The 19,242-nt window shown below is 36.6% G+C and overlaps 1 protein-coding gene across 4 annotated transcripts in view; it reads left to right on the forward strand.

The window, feature by feature from the left end:
• Ank2 (ankyrin 2) overlaps positions 1-19,242 on the forward strand; it is a 230,842-nt gene that overhangs the window by 133,607 nt on the left and 77,993 nt on the right. For all 4 annotated transcript variants that reach the window (XM_074041570.1, XM_074041573.1, XM_074041571.1 and 1 more), the window contains 5 exons: positions 819-917; positions 1,651-1,749; positions 5,995-6,093; positions 6,989-7,087; positions 16,729-16,801. In XM_074041570.1, coding sequence (XP_073897671.1) covers positions 819-917; positions 1,651-1,749; positions 5,995-6,093; positions 6,989-7,087; positions 16,729-16,801 — 469 coding nt within the window. The remainder of the gene's footprint in view (positions 1-818; positions 918-1,650; positions 1,750-5,994; positions 6,094-6,988; positions 7,088-16,728; positions 16,802-19,242) is intronic.

The raw sequence follows: 19,242 nt of genomic DNA on the forward strand, positions 1-19,242 counted from the left end.
AATACTTCCTTGCATATGGAAGGGACTCAAAAATGCTTGTTAAACTTACTAGTGATCTAGGTTTTATAGACATCCTTTAAATCTCAATTTTGTTTGTTGGGAGTGACTTGTTATTAGCAAGGCTGCCAGAGAGTGGCACTGACTGAATAAACCACTTCCCCAACTTGTTCTGACCGTCAGTCTTTATTGATCATAACTGTGCTTTAATTGCATATTCAAATAACAAAATAATTGATTGATTTTATATATGCTAAATATTTTTACATAAAATGGCCATTTTTTGATGTTATATAAATAATTTTACATCTCAAGGAATTTTCCTCCCCCTCCACGAAGTACACTTTCTGGGTGTTGGAGAAAGTTATTCTAAACTTACTTCTTATAGCTTATTGCATTTTAAAACATTGGTATGATATTTTATTGATGAAAATAGAGATTACTGCTAAGGTTTTAAAGCTTCAGTAATATTTGGTTGGTGAATTATTTAAGTAACTAAATAGATTCAGCAGGAGGCACAGGTGGGTTTAAAAATGAATGTTGTTTGGAATCTTATTTACTGAGTTATTTTGGAAACTCACATCATAAGTACCCAATATAGAAAATAGAAAATGTAATTTCTGAAGGTGTTGATTAACTTGGAGAATAAGAATTAGATAAAAAGTGATGTTAACTTCAAGAGTTTGTCATAGATATCAAAAGACAGAGTTTCTGAGCAGAAGATAGGAATTTTTCAGGATTTTTTGAAAATCATGATAGTGTAGACAGCACAATGCATTTTCCTCTTCAAATGTACTCCTTTGTTTCCATTCTCTCTGCAGAGTGGACTCACATCCTTACATCTTGCAGCACAAGAAGATAAAGTAAATGTTGCTGATATTCTCACCAAGCATGGGGCTGACCAGGATGCTCATACGAAGGTAAAGCCAACCACTCTCATTGTTTTAAGTTCTAGGTCAGGTGCTTCTCAGTAGTCTTCATTTGGGTCAGCCCATGTCCAGGTCGTCCTTTCTTAAAATTCCATTCTAAATTAAAAACCTTCACCTATTCACAAATTTATAGTGGCTCACTGACCTTGCTGGAATCAAATCCAAATGGATAATGTGGTGACAGGACTTTTCATAAGAAGGCTTCATATTGCAGTGTTAAGTTCACCCTCTCTGTTATTGCTTTGGCTATCCAGAGGGACTTGCTGTTTTCTTCCTCTGCTTCTTCACTTCCATACCCTTCATCTTGGAGTGGTGTTTCTTTTTCTATGGCATTATTTTTATCCATTGTTTAAGTCTACCTTAGCTACACCTTTCCTGCGTCTCTTCCTGATCCTCCTCCCAGAGTCAGTCTCTCTTCTCTGTTTTCAGATCATATCATTACACCTATCTTTTAGTTCTTTTCAAATTAGTCATATATATTCTGATCTCCCTTGCTGATAGAAAGTTCCATGAAGTCAGGAATATGCTCATATTCATATTTGTATCCAATAATATGTGTATATATATATATATATAATCTGCTAATTTGTAGTGTACAGATTCAATTTTATATTCAGTTTCCACCCACCTACAATAACTGAAATTCTACCTAATCTCTCTTCCTTGGATATTAATCACTGGACTAGTAACACTTCTACTTTTGTGATTTATTCATTGTTTACAGCTTGGTTACACTCCTTTAATTGTGGCCTGTCACTATGGAAATGTGAAAATGGTCAACTTCCTTCTGAAGCAGGGGGCAAATGTCAATGCAAAAACCAAGGTAAAATACTCGTTTTCCTTTTCTATAAGCAAAAACATGTAGCCATCTGGACACTTCACTAGCTACCATAGATACAAGTGGGCTTTTTTTCCTCTCTCTTTTTTTTTAGTTCATCTATAAGGATTTTGAAGAAGCAATGTGCTTTTGTAATTTTTTGGAACTTTTCATCCTAATAACCTTTGACTGCTATATGGATTAGCTGCAGAATTGCTTCTACTGTAAAGTTAAAAGTAGCTGACATCCACTTAACAATTTACTGCAGGATACAGTAGTTTGCTGCTAGTTTATCCTGATGTCTGGCAAATTTCCTTTACCTGTGTCACAGCCTTGGCCTCTTCCCCTAGCAATTATCCCCCTCATGAAGAAATACAGACAGACAGCCTAGACTGCATGCCTTTCATTTTTAACAAACTCCATCACGTTGGGAATAGGACGTGGTCATGCTCAGAGGGGCAATGGTGTGTGAGGCCCCGGCTAGAAGTTCTTAAGGATAATGTTGAGCTGACTTCATTCCAGCAGTTTTTCCCAGTGCTCTGAAGGGAGGCTTCAACAAAGCAAGGTCAGGTCACCTTTCCAATTGTGGGTGTACTCAGATTGGTTCAAGGTGAAAAGAAATGTGTGCTCCAACTACCACTGACAGTGGATAACTTTTCAGCTCCAAGTTCTTTGGTTCAAAGAAGTATTTGCATGCTACATTTTCAAGTTCATATATAAGAGATTCCTAATTACAGCTATGTGAATGGGCTCAAATAAATTAGTGTGAGCAAATTCAACAGTTTTCAAAGTCGTCATTCAAGATGCTACTAATTAGAAATATAAGTCAGAATTTCTTTTTATATCTTCTGAGAAGCAGAAGCAAAATCATTTTTATACATAAACATATTTATAGGTTAATTTAAAACAAACTTAATTTGTAAACTATAAATGACACTGTGACATTTGAGAATTAAACTGATAATATTACTCTAGCAAGAATAGTTGCTGTCTAGTTTCTGACCAAATCTTGAGTTTTCATAAAATGTTACTTTGATAGTTGTTTTAAAAAGCTCTCATATGAATTCTCAGACAATTAAGTCTCAGCACCATTTCTGCTGAGCCTGCTCACATACTTACACTCTAGGAAAGACATTCCTTATTGGAAAATAAATATTCTTCTGAAATGCACAGATGCAAAAATGCAGTGAGACACTGGCAGGGTTTGAAAATGTTCACCATGGTTTTTGTTGTTGAAATGGTTATAATATTTAGAAGTCAAGCACTCATTGTCTAGAGAATAATAATGGTCTCCCTGGAGTTAGAGCTACATCAAACTGACATTTGATTAAGCGAAAACGCTCATTTTAACATGTTAGTGTTATTTTTAGTTGAACGTGTAGATTTTACTATTGCATTTGGGACCATATGCTTCAGGGGACTAGATAGATATATAGAGTAAAAGACAATTGTTTAGTAAACTCTTCAGAATTTTCTAGATGGAGAATATCTTTGGGGATGAAATTATATTTTTTTCCTGATATTTCATTTGTAACCATAGTTAATAAAGATTGTTTCATTGCTTTGAAAATGCCAACATATATATTGCCTTTATTCCTCAGCTACCCAAAAACTTGGTATAAAAGATTTAGAAACATAAATTTGTTTAGTGGAACTATTAGTTGCTTAAAATTAGAATGAAATCTTGTCACATTGGCTTGTGGCAAACCAAATGTAGAAAATTAACTTATGAAAAGAGTTGAAAGCTACAGCATATAAAAGGAAATCATAAAATAAGATATATTACAATGATTATAGAGTTCTCTAATAAGGAAACAAAACAAACAAAAAAGTTTGCTAGGATTTTCATATAATTATATAAGCTAAAAATAATTTCATGAAAACCTATTTGATCCTCCTCAGTCTTAACTATATCTATTTTACAAATGAGAAAATTGAGGTTCAAAAGGATTTGGGGATTTTCTAATAGTTGGTTTGAGAACTGGGTCTTAAGCATTCAGCCAGAGGGGCCTAGCTTCAACCTACTGCTCACATAAAGGTTTTTGGGCTATTCAAACTTCCCCAGTAAATGTCCTGAGTCACCAGAGGCTAAAGGTCAAGCTTAGATTAAATCAGAGCCAGGGGATATTTTCCACTGATGGCTCTGTATAGAGATCTACTGAAGGCAAGACTGTCACTTTGTTATTATGAATTCAGAGTTTGCATACTTTCAGATAATCTATATTTGTGTTATATTAACATATTCAGCATGTGTAAATGCTATTAATTTATATGCTGTATTGTTAACACAGCAGGTGGCAGTATATGTTCATTAAATGGACTAATGAGTGGTAACTGAAGAGATAAACTGAATTCATTGGTAGAATGTTTTTAACACAATGGAAAGGAAAGACATTTAGGAAAAGAAATATCACTTACTTCTGATTTCAGAGCAGGGTTCCAGCAATAACTAAACTTTCTCAGAGTTCCTGTCCTGTAATGACACATTTCCAGGTTGTTGAGCTCATTGCATTGTAGGGAGGTAAAGCAGGTGTGTGGCACCCAACACAGCATCACTGAGTATGTGCCAGACTTAGGGACACTCAGAAAGAGCCTCACACAAATGGACATTCCTATGGACAGGAAGGCCACAGTGAATTTATAGAAGGAATCACATGGCACCTCTGTGTATGAACACCACTTCATGTTGTCAGGATAAGCAGTTATGTGTGCTATCATGAGGCCACACTGAAATCAGATAAAAAGAATGCATTAGGGATGAGGCAATAGATTTAAAAAGTAGTTCTGGTAGCCACTAGTTGTCATGATCTACACAGGATCTGATCCTAATATGATTGTGGGGAAATTACTGTTGTTTTCAGTTTTATCATCTCTGAAATGGGGAGAAAAATAGTCATTTATCAATCATTTGTTCATCACTCATTTAGTCAGTCACTATGTGTGCAATGCCATCAAGCACTGTCATCTCAGAGTGAGAGCAAAGATTAAGAAAGACAAACTCTAATTGGGGCATGATGGCTTACACTTATAATCCCAACCTATTCTAGAAGTGCAAGATTGTAGTTCTAGGTCAGTCTGGGCAAAAAGTAATGGAAACCCCATCCCAACCAATAAGAAACTGGGTGAAGTGGTGGGCACCTGTCAGCTCCCAGCTACACAGGAAACAAATAGGAGGATTGTGGTGCAGATGGGCCCACGCATAAACATGAGACCAAATTTAAAAAATTAAGTAGAAAGACTGGGGGCATGGCTCAAGTAGTAGAATGCCTCACTAGCAAATGCAAGGCCCTGAGTTCATACCCCAGTACTCAAAAAATAAAGAAAAAAGAAGAGACAAACTCTAAAACTCTAAGGTCTAGTATCTAGCACAAAATCAATGCTCTCTAAAATGACTGCTGTTACTGTTTTGTCACACCTCAGAGAATTCCAGTGCAACTTCTTCAATGAATGCAAATATATTACTAGCCTGTACCACACCACCACCTGCTCCAATTCTGAGAAAGGCCGGCCTCACACTAACCTTCACAGCAGTTCCTCCCAGAATCATGAGCTGAAGTCTAGACCAGAATGTTAGAAACCTAGTTTTTAAAGACATGCTTTATAGGGTGGGCCACTGGGCTTCCACTGAAGTCTTTTGTTCTGTAAGGGTACATGGGTAGTCTTTTATCTCTAACACTGACCACTGAAGTGAATAGAAGATTTAGATCCACCTTCATTTAAAATCTTTAATGCTAACCCAAAGATTTCTTGTAAAGGGAGTCACTGTGAACAAGCAGGTCTGTCTGATCCGCTGCAGCCTTCAGTTAAGATCTAACTTTCTCTTCCTGTTTCAGTGTTCTTGTGCCCCTTCTCATTTCAGATCTCCTCTCCAAATAGCCATAGTGGATTTTTTTTTTGGGGGGGGGCATATAGGCAGCACTGGGGTTTGAACTTAGGATCTTGTTCTTGCTAGGCAGGTGTTCTACTTCTTGAGCCACACTGTCAGCCCCATTTCCATGTTTAACACTAATCGACTAAAATATCATTAGAGTTATAATTTGGAGTCTGTTTGTCTTGAATATCATAAGCCAGGCTCTTCTCTTTGTTTAGCAGACCATAAGGTGTGAGGGAGTATTTGCTGCTGGGAAAATTGAGCTCCAGATAAACAAAGCATCCTTGATGGGTTTCTTGTAAATAAGACTAGGAAATTAAAAAAAAAGGCTAACCTAATTTTCCTCTCCTTCTGAAAATCAATGCCACAATCATCCACAGAATGGCTACACGCCTTTGCACCAGGCTGCCCAGCAGGGTCACACGCACATCATCAACGTCCTGCTCCAGCACGGGGCCAAGCCCAACGCCACCACTGCTGTAAGTAGTCACGGTGGCCCCACTCCACGCTTTTCCTTCCTCTTCTCTTGCACTGATGGCCTTTTGTCAGAGTTAAATTCTGATACATCTTTCTTAAATAACAATCTGGACAGTGGAAAGCCCCAGATTTCTGGAAAAAATTTTCCAGATGCCCGTGTGACTTCCTGGGAGTGCTTGCCCAGGAAGGGATACCAGTTGGCTGGGCTCAGTTGGCTCTCTGGCAAAGTGGGGCTGCTGGGAGCCCTCTGCTTACAGCTGGCTCTCAGATGTGAGCTTGGTTCTACCCCTCCCTCTCTGCCTTCTTAAGGGAGCTGCTGGCTTAGACAAAGCTCTTTGGGACTTGGAGCCATTGAAATGTAAACTAAGCGGTGCAATTAAACAAACGGGGATCCCACGCAGCAGCCTGCATTGCTTGCTTGTGTTATTTTGCTGCACAGTGAGCTCTTGCACAGCTGTAGTTAAATCTGTTACTGTGTCCCCATGGGAACATGTTACCTGCTCCAGATGGCCTGACCTCTGGTGAAGAAGAAGGGTACCAGTACTCCCTAATAGTTTGGGAAGGCATCGACCTTAATTCAAGAGGTGCATTCCTAAACCCAGTACAGCATTTGTAGAAGATATTTGACAACTGGAGGGTTAAAACTTCAATTGCTTCTTATTAAAAAGAGCAGGCAGATGCAAGCTTGTTGTGTTACCATGGTGACCTGGGCTATAGTCTAAAGAAGTTACAAAGACAGATTTAGATGTAATGGTAAAAACTAGTGATTTTCCTAAGCTGTGCCTTGTTTTGGAAGGAAATGCTGGCTCATGCCGAGCCTCTGGTGATCTCATTGGCTCACATCTCAGTCCTCCCTCTCATTTCTCACTTTCTTTCCCTCTTTCCCTCTCTCTCCAGAATGGTAACACTGCCTTGGCGATTGCTAAGCGTCTGGGCTACATCTCTGTGGTCGATACCCTGAAGGTTGTGACTGAAGAGGTCACCACCACTACTACGGTGAGTACAAGGGATGGTCACCTTCTGTCCTAGCCTGTTGGTTTTCCAGCCACATACTTTTTCACTCACAGTGTTTGGAACTATTGGTGCCAAACTTCTTTTTGTTGAATGTACTGTGGAGTTCACACAAAAGTATGCGATATAAATGTTTACACAGTGAATACAAGGGGTTTGCTTCTTTTACTCAAAATAATTCCATATAAATGTGCAAGTATAATTTTTTAATTATGGAAAAGTACATTTTCCTGTGACTTTTTTTCTAGCACCACTACCGTTTTCTTCTAATTGTGTGTGACACCCACTGCTGGCGGAGTGGTAGCACACAGTGCAGTGGACTTGATCTTGGCCAGGAGGTCAGGCAGCCTCTGTAAAGACCCTGATCTTTCTTGACTGCATTGCTCTTGGGTCAATGACTGCATCAAATGCACTTTGAACGACAATTCATCCTTAGTTTTCTTATTTCTGATTATTACCTTTTATTGGAAAAGAAAATTACATGAGTTTAGTAAGTAAACTGCCCGTGTTCTGCAAGAGTATATATTTGAAATCTTTTCACTGTTTTATACAACCACTGATTCTTTAGAAGAGAAAGTTATGATCATTGGGCTTTGTCACAGAAAGCCTGGGAGACTGAAGACACTGACAATAACACTGAGTCTTAACATTCTTGAACCATATAGCGGGAGCAAAGCAAAAGAGGCCCCTGGGAGGGGTTCCTAGCAGAAAGTGAAAATTGATTTTATTTGTGTTTATTTGCTTATTAGCTTTATGAATGAAGCACAAAGTCTAAGAACAACAAGTCTTTAATTTACCTTTGTAAAGCAGAAAATTAGAACAACAGTAAAACATTAGTGATGCTCTATAGAGATAATATAACCATAAGTCAACAATAAAGAATTCTGAATAAGGTTTTAGTGAAGGCCCCAAGTCAGGAATGATTCATACAGAGTTTTGGACACTTGGCTCTTTTGATGGATGGGAGGGAAGAGAAAGGAATTTTGTTCTCCAGGCTGACAGAAAGTCTCCGTTGGTATTGAAGTAGATGGAGTACAGCTGGTTTAACGTGCAGTTTTAAATAGAGTGTGTATGATTTATTAATGAACTGAAAGACACAGACTGAAGTTTTAGATGGAAGAGACTAGCACCACTGCTTATTTTCTCAAGCAGAATCTTAAAACCTTCAGGCAGCACACCACAATATATTTAAAGATTTAAAGGATAGCTTTACTAAATTACATACAAGAAAAACAGTCTTATCACTGCCTGCCTACATTCTTATGGGTCACTATATATGGCGGACTCTGTTTTTAATATTGAAATTTTATTCTATTTAAAATTTTAATTGATGCATAAAAACTGTCCATATTTATGGAGTGCCTGGCATGTGATATCCTTTCTGTATGACCAAATCTTAATTGCTTCTCCTTACTACATGATTTATTATACCAGAGAACTCTTCATATTAAGAACCTATGCCATTTTCTTCTCTGCTTTCCTTTTTCTTGGTGTCTTTTAAACAATGTGTGCATCACAAATAAATGAAATGACTAAGTGGCAAGTTTGGCCAAGTATATCAGTTGCTACAAATCATGGGGTTTTTGTTGTTGTTGTTTTGAGTTTTTTGCTGTTGTGGTTGTTACTGTTTTTATTCTTTTTCTTTTTGTTTGGTCAACTTTATTACTTTTTGCATGCTCTGGGAACCAAGTATGTTTGTTTTTTAAATCAAATTTCCACTAGATGGCAAACTTGTGCCTCTTCTGCTATCTTAGACCTATTTCCTCTTACTCATTTCATCAACTGGTTCACTCCTCCATTATTTACTGGAGATAAAACATGTGCTCTGTGATGAAGAGTCATAGGAGGTTAGAGGGGCCCCCTCCCCATAAACAACTCATGTAATTCACAGGGTAGCAGGAGGGGAGAGTGAGAAATAAGCTCCCTTTCTCATCAGCAGCACTGGGAAACTTACATGTCCACTTCCAAAGAGATCTCAGGCTCATGAAACTGGGATTCAGAGCAAATGACTTAAACATAAGGATCTGTATTAAAACAGGAGCAATGAAAGGTATTCTAATTATTGTCTCAAACCAGACCCCAGGTATCTGGTCAGAAGTCAGACTTAGGTGATGTGTGTGGACAGGTCATCTCTCTACCACATTCAGCTCTAAGAGAAGATATGTCTTTTAGACCCCTCCATGGGTTCTTGTTTTTCATTTGTCTCCAGGTAACTATTATTTTCTACACTTGCTACCTGAGTATTGTTCTCCTTAAAAAATAAATGAAAACAAAAAAATTGAGTTTAGAATTCACGTTTCTAGGTGAAAAGCCAATAAACCAAAAATAAGTCATAACAGAACTTCTGCTTTCAGCCAGGATAAGAATCCATGCTCCATATTAGTTAAATAAATACCACATTTATCTAAAAGACTAGGTTTTAGTGGGTACATGTTTTTTGTTTGTTTTTGGCAGTAGTAGGGACTGAACTCAGGACCTCATTCTTTCTAGGTAGACTCTCCCATTTTTTATTTTTAGTTTATTTTTCAGATAGGGTCTTGCATTTTTGTGCAGGCTGGCCTCAAACTGCAGTCTTCCTATCTCTGCCTTCCAAGTGTCTGGGATTATAGGTGTGTACCACCATGCCTGGCCTACTGGTTACATGTTCCAGTGCTGCTTTATCTTCACTTTCTGTTTCTCTGAATTGGCTTCTCATAGAATTGTGAGTTTAATTGTTTTGAAAAACAGAATTTGGGAATAAGGATTGGCAATATAAATTTATTATTTTCTATTGTGGGAGTCTTCTTACATTATAACACTTCTCTTTGGGAAAGATTCTTCAACTATTTTTTCCCAAATAATTTCTCTTCCACATGATAATAATTAAAATGATAATCAATATTTAAGATTAAGACTGTGCCACACCTGGAGGGCAGATCTAGGATTCAAGTTTAGGCTATTGGATTCCAAAACCCATGTTCCTAACCATTCTGACCTAACTAATCAGGGTTTTTCTGAAAAGTAACTTGACAAGAATATTGTGAAAGAACTGTTTTTACCTATTTTCAACAAAAGGTGCCCACAATACAAAACAGTGCCCTTTATTGATTTTTGTGGGATCATATTCATTATCATTTTCTATAGTCTGTGGAGTCACCAAAAATAATTAGAAACTGTTAACCAATAATAGCAAATAAAACAAGACAATTTAGTAGCAAGGTAAAATCAGTGCAATTAAACTTGATGTTATTACCATCTAGGTTGTTGTAGTGGGATGAGAGCCACACAAGTGTCATACCCATTTCTCATCAATTGGATTCATATGAGGAGCCAGCTGAGCAGCAATGTGAGCTCTCTTTGATCCAAGAAACTTTGCTTTGCCTTCTTTCTTCCAGAACTCTTTACTCCCAAGTATGAATAAGTCCCTGTGAGAGAGAGTGTAGAGGAAGGCAGAGCTTTGTATAGGAAACACTACCTCTGCAAAAAGTTCTGAGAAATTTTGGAGTCATGGTTTGTTTCCTTAACCTTTGCTTTTTTAATTTTACTTTGAAAGACGCAACAGGGAAGATGAGACAGGTTAGCATTCTCATCTATATAAGAATGTTTGCCAGAATGGACATCAGAGTCCTAGGGACACATTTCTGCAGCGGCAGCCAAGAAGCCCAGTCTATGCAGGCAGCTTGGAAAAGCTATAAGATATGACTCATCCTTCTACTTGTCCATCAGCTATCATCAATTATTTTTATTACTTGTATAATTTTAAAGTCATCATGTTTTATATTGCATGTAATCACTGGTAGTAGAGCGTAAGTCACGTACTAAATTTTACTAAAATAAAAATGTCAGATACAAACAACACTACATGATATATTCTCATTTAAACATTGAGGATTTATTTAAAAAAGCAATTAAAAAAAACCTGAAGAGTTCTGGTCACAGTGGCCCACATCTGTAATAACAGGTACTCGGGAGGAGGAGATGGGGAAGATCGTTGTTTGAGGTCAATCTGGGCAAAAAGTTAGTGAGACCGCCACCCATCTCAACAAATGAGCCAGGCATGGTAGTACACACTTCCAAGATACAAGGAAAGCTGTTGGTAGGAGGATCATGGCCCCAGGCTGGTACTGGACAGAAATGCTACACCCTATTTAAAAAATAAATAAAGCGAAAAGGGCTGTGGGCATGGCTTAAGTGGTAGAACACTTGCCTAGCAAGCATGAGGCACTGAGTTCAAATCCCATTACTGCCAAAAGAAGAAAAAAAAGTACAGAATCTAAGTCCTGAATTTTATCTGATACCACATTCATTAAAAAAGGAGTCATAAAAATGGCCTTGCAATAAATACAGGTAATTTCATTTGACACCTTTTGAGCCAATATCTTTTCTGTGAATATAGATCCATTGCTAGGGATAAATTTTTCATTCCTGCAGAAACAACATCAATGATACTTACTGTATTGTGTTTGTATGTATATGATTTTATACATCTTGTGTATTTTCTTAAAGAGAACTTTTGACCTTTCGATATATTTTTTTCCAATCTGTTAAAATTGCCTCAACCACAACTAAGTAAGTAGCAATCATTTTTGGTGACATAACTTTATTGAAACTTTCCAGAGAACTTACCTTAGTTTTTATAGAAAATATTGTTTGTACAATTTAATTATAAAAGTTATAATAACATGTATGATTGGCATAAATATGTTTGGAAACAAAACAGCACTGGGTGTGGGCGTTAGGAGGCAGCACCCTAGCATGATCACTTAGTGTGCTGAGGTGGTTTGGTGAACTTTGGAGTAGAGGAAGTGGCTGACTAGGGAGACTGGCTAAGTGAAGGTCAACTAAGCACACTTTTTTCAGAGAACAAGCCAGAAATTGTCCGCCATTTATAAAACACCATGTTAAGGGCTCATGCTGGATTGTGTATGTTTTACCCATATCATGATAAATAATAAAAACTCATTATCTGATTTAATTACTGGAGAAAGCTTTTTCTCTTGTTCCCTTGTTACAGCAAGCTTTCTCTCTCTCCTGGTTATTACTGAACCTAACTGGGGCTAACTGGGGGTGACTGGAGATGCAGAAAAGACACAGGATTGACAGACAGATAGAAAGTGGGGTCAAGTGTGTTGAACACTCTGGTGGAGAGGTACAACTCTCATTGCTTCTTTTCTCTATCTTTATTCTTTAAGGCCTTACTCCTTGCTTCTAAAGTCATCTTTAAAACCTCTTTCCTTAGACTTGCTCTGTCCCAAGTTTTCTCTTAGCTATTCCTTAGCATAATCTCTCTTAAGTCTTCACCTCCAGGCTTACAGTATCCCATCTCTCTTTAGCTTTCTTAAAGCCTTGGTGCTCAGACTTGCAAACAACAGCCATGCTTAAAAACTGTATATGCATAACTCTTAAAGTCTCAGTCCTTAGACTTGCACTGTCTCATATTCTATTTGGCTTTTCTTTAGTTTAGTTTTTCTAAGACCTGTGTATAAAGTTCTTTCTTTAGCTTACCTTTTCTAAAGCCTATGTATAAAGTTCTTTCTTTGGCTTAGCTTTTCTAAGGCCTATGTTAAAGTTCTTGGTGCAGACTTTCTATCAACCCCTCTTTAGCAATTTCCCTTTAGCAATTCTTTTCCCTTCTAAAAGCTTCCCAAACCAAAAAGCCAAAAGCAAAAGGCAAAAACCAAAGGCAATAGTCTCAAGGAAAAGCCCCAGAGCAAAAACAAAAAGCCAAAGCAAAAGTCCCCCTTCCTCCTTCAGGGGGTCTTTTATACCCAGCGGTAAACAGGGTAGAGCAGTGGTTCACAGGGAGGGGCATGACATTTTAACAGGAGAAACCTGCATTCCTGCTTCTCTGAATGCAAACAACTTAGGAGATGCAGCTGTTCTGCTTTTTCCTGTTTGCTGGCCTGGGCTGTGTCATTCTCGTCCTACAGATAAAAGCAATTAAGCTGCATCTCACCTTGCTATGTCCAGTTCTCATAAGCTTTTCATAACCCACTCTCCACAAATTACATCCCATTAAACTTGTGCATAATATACTACTCATTTTCATCTTTAAAGTAGTTTCCATAGCATTTAGATTCTATGGCAGGAGGAGATGCATGTGACCACTTAATTACAGCTTTTTTTCCATGTACTATTCAGACGCAACTGAATAAAATTATATTTATATTTCAATAATAAAGTTTTCAAAGGACACTTTGCTTAACAAGAAAATAGAGATTCATTTCTCTTTGCATTACTCATGATGAGGAAGAGTTGAGTTACTGACTCAACAGATAATTTACTGATAGCTTTTGAAGGTCAAACACTACATTGCTTGTGGGTGTTAACTGTATTGTATCTTGAGTGTCTACATGGAAAGATGATCACCGAGTGCTACTTTTTTTTTCCTTGCCATGTATGTTTGCTTATAATAACCTTGACAGCATTCAATGACCAAACTAAAGCAAATTGGTTATTTCCATTCTGCAAGTACAAAGAAACATAGTCCTGTTATCAACATCTGAAAATAGGCATTGAGACTGCCAGGTAATCATTTAGGAAGTGAGTCCATCAATTGTTTTCAAATGGAGAATCATCCTCTGGTGGAAATATTTACTGTGAAGGACAGTCACGTGCAAACATTTCTACCCAGAAAATCTTTCTGGCATAGTCTAATACAATAGACATTTGTTCACAATTTTAAATCATGTTATTTATCTTCAAATACTTATTTTAAGAGGTTAAAAAAAGTTTTACAAGATGTTATAAAGGTGTCTTCCTCCTACATTTTAAGTGAACATCATTTCTTTAAGGTTTATACACTTTCCCTGATACAGGAAAACAAGTCTGAATTGAGCTGCACATAGACTCAATTTTTCAAAATCACCTGTAGCTGGATCCTGTTCCCAGGGATGCTAATCTAATTAGCTTGTGATGGGACCCAAGAAATAATATTTTTAAATACTTCTAATATTCAAGTAGAATTGAATAACACTCTATAAGACACAAGTTATAATTTATCTGTGTTAATAAACTCAAATTTATAACATAATAATTAAATGGCATGTTACAGTAATTTTTAAAGTTTGTTCATTTAACAAATATATATCTACCTCCTGTTCTTCTCTAGATATTTGGATGTTTGCTTTTGTCTTTCCTGCAGCTTTCATTGCATCAGCCTATGGAATTACTTAAAACATCACAAGAAACATGTAGGCAAGCTGAATCTATTATCCTGGGCTTCTGCTGTACCTTCATCTGCATACGAGATGAAGTAAAGACTTTCTTTACTTTCTCAGCTTCTTTGTAGTGTTTTAGCTAAGATTCCACTCAAAAGAAAACACATCTCATCATTTGTTGGGTTTTTTAATGTAGTTTTGCATAGTTTTCTATCATCAGTTTTTCCATGTACATTTGAAAAGTTCCTACTGGGTTTCAGGTTCTATCAAAACAATTTTCTTCTGAAATGGCCCCTATACTCTTATAAATAATAAGGCACATGGTTGTTTATGATGTGGTCCACATAATTTTCTAACAAGTGCATGGTAGAAGAACAGAGTTAAACACATAATTTCACTGGGGAGGGTCAAAAGTTGTTTCTCTGAGGAAGGTGCAGCTAATGATCCAAGAAAAGGGAGAATGAAGGCTTTTAGTAGAGAAAAAAAATGTGGGAAAACTACAAGGTATAAAAGATCCTGACCTGTCAATAACACACATCATCTGACATGAGTGTAGCGTGGATTGAAAGGTTCTTGTCTGCCCCTACCTCTCCCTCCCTCTCTCTGTATCACAGCCGGTCTTCTGAGCCATTGTATCTAATTTTGTTCTGAAGAAAATGGAGAGCTACTAAAAGGCTAATGCATCATCCCATTATGATTTAATCAGGTCCTCTTAATACACACATACTGTGTGTGTCGCTGCTTATAATTACTGAGCTTAATAATGAGGTTAATTTCCTTATAAATGTGTTTGAAGTTCTTTACTGCTTTGGAAAGAAAAGACTCAGTGATATAGGGTCACAGAGTCATCTAAACAAGTCTGTAATGCCTACCCACCAAAGCACGAAAATCTAGACAAGCTATTACCTCTGTGCTTCAGTTGAGATGATCCTCCTGTGTCAAGAGATTAGTCTTTAAAGTTCTCATAACTGCTGCTGATTCACTTAGTGCATTTTCAATGCAGAAACTAGCAATATGAATTTGAGACTCAGTAGTCTTGAGGTGACATTTAAAGTCATGAGATCTGGATTTTTATCGTGTTTATATATGTTTTATTTACTTATTGAAATTGACAAAATGGTACATAGTTGTGGTGTGCGAGATGGTGTTTTGAGCTATGTATACATTGTGGAATGGCTAAATCGAGCTAATTACTGTATAATCTCACATACTTACCTTTTTGCGTAATGAGAATACCCAAAATCTCTTAGCAATTTTCAAGTGTACATTGTCACTATTATTATAGTCACCATGTCCTAACATCTCCTGAACTGACTCCTGTCTAACTGAAATTTTGTATCTTTGAGGAACAGCTCCTGAGTCCTTCTCACCCTGTGCACTCAGCCCCTGGGAACCACCATTCTACTGTTTGCTTCTACAAGTTGGGCTTTTTGTTAGACTTCTCAAATTAGTGAGATCATGTATTATTTGTCTTTTCTGTACTTGACTTATTTCTTTTCTTTAAAATCACTGTGATTTAACATGTAGTTGGCACTCAGAAATGTTTCATGAGTTCATGAGGGACTAAAAATTCAAAGGCCCTTTGCTGTTAACATGAATTTAATATTCAATTATAGTAGTAGTCATAACACATCATACCAACTCATATTTATTGAGTAGTAACGTATGCCAAATATTTTTCTTAGAGCCCTTGTGTACATTATTTCATTCAATCTTCACAACAATTTTGTGAAGTATTATTACCCCTATTATATAGATAAGAAGATTGAGGACCAACATGGTTAGAGGACTTGTTAAGACCCCACAGCTAATAAGTGATGAAGCTAGAATTTGAACCCAGGAAGCCAGGCTCCAGAGTCTGGTTCCTTTACCTTATGCCACATACCGGGAAGGAAAAGCACTGCATTTGCCCATGTAGGGGTGCTATTGTGGAAGGCATATAAGCAAAAACCAGAATTGTAGCCCAGTGAAAATACTATAAAGATGATTGATGTTCTACTGTTGATCCTCTAACCCCAGAAGTGATGTGTCACATTTTCTGCCCACGTAATTTATGTGGCTTCCATCGTTAGCTTCTTTCCCAATGGCTTTGCTTTTAATAAGTTGCATATGTTCATTGCTTCTTTGTAAAGCTTTTCTGGAAACACTACTTAGTTCATTTTAGGGAAGCCTTGAAAATGTTAATCTGCTCTCTCAGTATGACTAATTATTAACGCCATTACTAAGGAATTTATTTTTCAAGTGGGAAATCAAAATAATGAACCTTCTCTTGTACAACTTTACTGGAGGGAGTGATCGTTTATCTTCAGAAGGAACAAATGAGTTCTCATGAAAGAGAGCAAGTTTCCAAATACACATGTGGAGAAGATGTGCTGTTCAGGACTTCATGGTTTGCTGCTGCTGTTGAGTACACCCACCTCCATGATTCTGTTCATCTTTTGTTTGATTTTGTTTTTAACATGAGCATGAATGATTTTGTCTTTACAGACTATCACAGAAAAACACAAGCTTAATGTTCCTGAGACGATGACTGAGGTTCTTGATGTTTCTGATGAAGAGGGTAAGACTTTCATTCAACCTTTTATGACATCTGTTATGTCACCATAAAAGGGCAAACCATCCTTTTTTTCAAGTGGCGGATGACAGCATCTTAACATTTCTTTCTCTTTCTTAACTATTGTCATCAGAGTGTGGGAGAAATTCTGATCAGCTTATAATTTCCTCTTATTGTCTTTAATATCTAGTAAATAACTGAGAAAGGAGAAAGTAACTAGAAATTGGCCTTATGTTAAAATAGCTACTTGATAATAGAGTTATTATTAATATGTGTTTTAATTATGTCATATACTTTTTATTGAAATGCTTTAAAGACCTTAGAACATTCTTCATCAATGGTCTACTAAAAATCTCAGCTTGCTAATTGGTACAAATGCACAGAATTTATATTAAATTCAAAGGGAAAGAGCCTTAGGAAAGACTTCACAAAGCAGCAGCAAATAATTCAAATGAACATGAGTAAGCAATTCTTAAGTCAGAAAAGATGTGCTGTATAGTTTTAGAGTTTATGAAAGTTGTCTACAGAAGTAGAGTTCAAAGTCCTGAGAAGACCGTTTCACTAGGAATTGCCTGGGGTACAAACGAGGTATCACTCCAGAGCTGAGAAGGAACGTTTCTATTTCCCAGGAGTAGTTGACTTTTCTTTGTTTTATATTTTGAATTTCCATGTATTATTTCACTTGAATAAAAAAATATACAAGTAAGAAATCATGAAAGGAGTATGTAAAATATGCAACTAAGCTTCAACGGTACAGCTACTGGCCCAATGTACATGATTGAAAAGGTATTCCCATGTAGACATACATGAAAATTCTACATGTTTGATAAAGTATTTCCATAGAAGATGGTAGTAGGACTAAAACAGATTGTTTCTATAGACAAATAGTAAATGTATTTTTAGGTTTATATACATAAAATCATCTGATAAAATTTTACATTGATCTGTCCATATTTGGAACTAATTTGTTACATCACTTATTAGGAACAGGCATTTAGTTGTCTCAGATTACATAAGAATCTATGACAAGAATGAACAAATAGTGGATCAATGTATTACCATGAGTAAATTAAAAAATATTGCCAAAGTCAGACGGCAGTTCCAAGTAGTTATTACAGCTTTGTGTTCTGTTCTAACACTTGCCAACTAGTTCTCAGCATCTGGGGTATGCATACTATATTTTGTTTTGTGGATCACCTTCTCATCCTCACTTCTATGTTGAACAGCTTTCAAACAGTTTGGTGACCACTTTATTGACGGGGGAGCACTTAGTGATTCAGGTACCATTAGAGGAACTTGTTGGAGTGAAAGTTTTTGTTTGTTTTTCATTTTTCTTAACTGGGTAGATGCAACTTGCTTAATACTTAAATCTTTGTATGTAACACTAATGTTTGTGCATTTGAGGTGTGGGTTTTATTAACTTGGAAGTTTAAAGCCATAGATTGCTTATGCTGGTAATGATTTAGCAACTATTATTGAGGCTATTAACATAATTACCTTCTGTGATGAACATTATATAAATATTTTCTTAGAATACCAATTTAGAGAAAAGTAATTCTTTGCTAAGATGACAGTGGAGTAGTCATGTTATACTAACAACCAAGTTCTATCTAGAAAGAAGTTTGCAAAAGTATATGTGGTTCTTTAAGGAAAGGCTATTACATGAAAATCTAAATGTATAAGTCAGATGTATTAGTGATTATTTGATTTTTAAAAAAGCTGTTTGTTTACAAAATAATTGTTAAAGATTTCCACTAGCTAATGCAATGAAAGCATTTATTATTGAATTTCTAGAAATTCCACTTATATGAATCAGCCTCTCTCAGATAGACCTGCTTATTGCACAAAATGAGATCTAGCTATAACATCCTGCAATTTAAAAAATTAAAACTGTTATACATTAAAATATTAGTGATAAGAACTCTTGATTTAAGAGGAATATGCGCTAGTAATCAAGAATGTTTTTTGAGGTAAGATAAATTTTCCATTTTTAGAAATGGCAAGAACTTAATAACATTTTATTCCCAGAGGGCAATTCAAGCTGAATAATTTTTTATAAAGGATATATTTGAATAGTGCAAGTAAGCTTTCATGCAAAGAATTAGTTAAAGAGAGTTGGCGAGTTGACATCACCAACTCTTTAATGTTTTGTGCAGTTAAAATGTTTCCATGGAACCTGCCATCATCCATGTGGACACAGTGCAGCCACATGTATAGGAAGGTATTCATCATTCCCTGTTTTCTCTACAGAAGTACTATTTTAGAAGTAGTGACAGTGTGTCAATATCCAAAAGAGCATTCAAACAAGTATAGATGCCTTCTCTGGCTAACTTGTTATGTGTTGAAGAGATCATCATTATCCTCCCATGAATGTAGCTGAAAACTAGTGAGTGAGCTTTTGTAATATGGCGACCACCAAACATAGTACCAACGGGGAAATCAAAGCT

Source organism: Castor canadensis, chromosome 9 (assembly GCF_047511655.1).
Source record: "Castor canadensis chromosome 9, mCasCan1.hap1v2, whole genome shotgun sequence".
Taxonomy (NCBI): domain Eukaryota; kingdom Metazoa; phylum Chordata; class Mammalia; order Rodentia; family Castoridae; genus Castor; species Castor canadensis.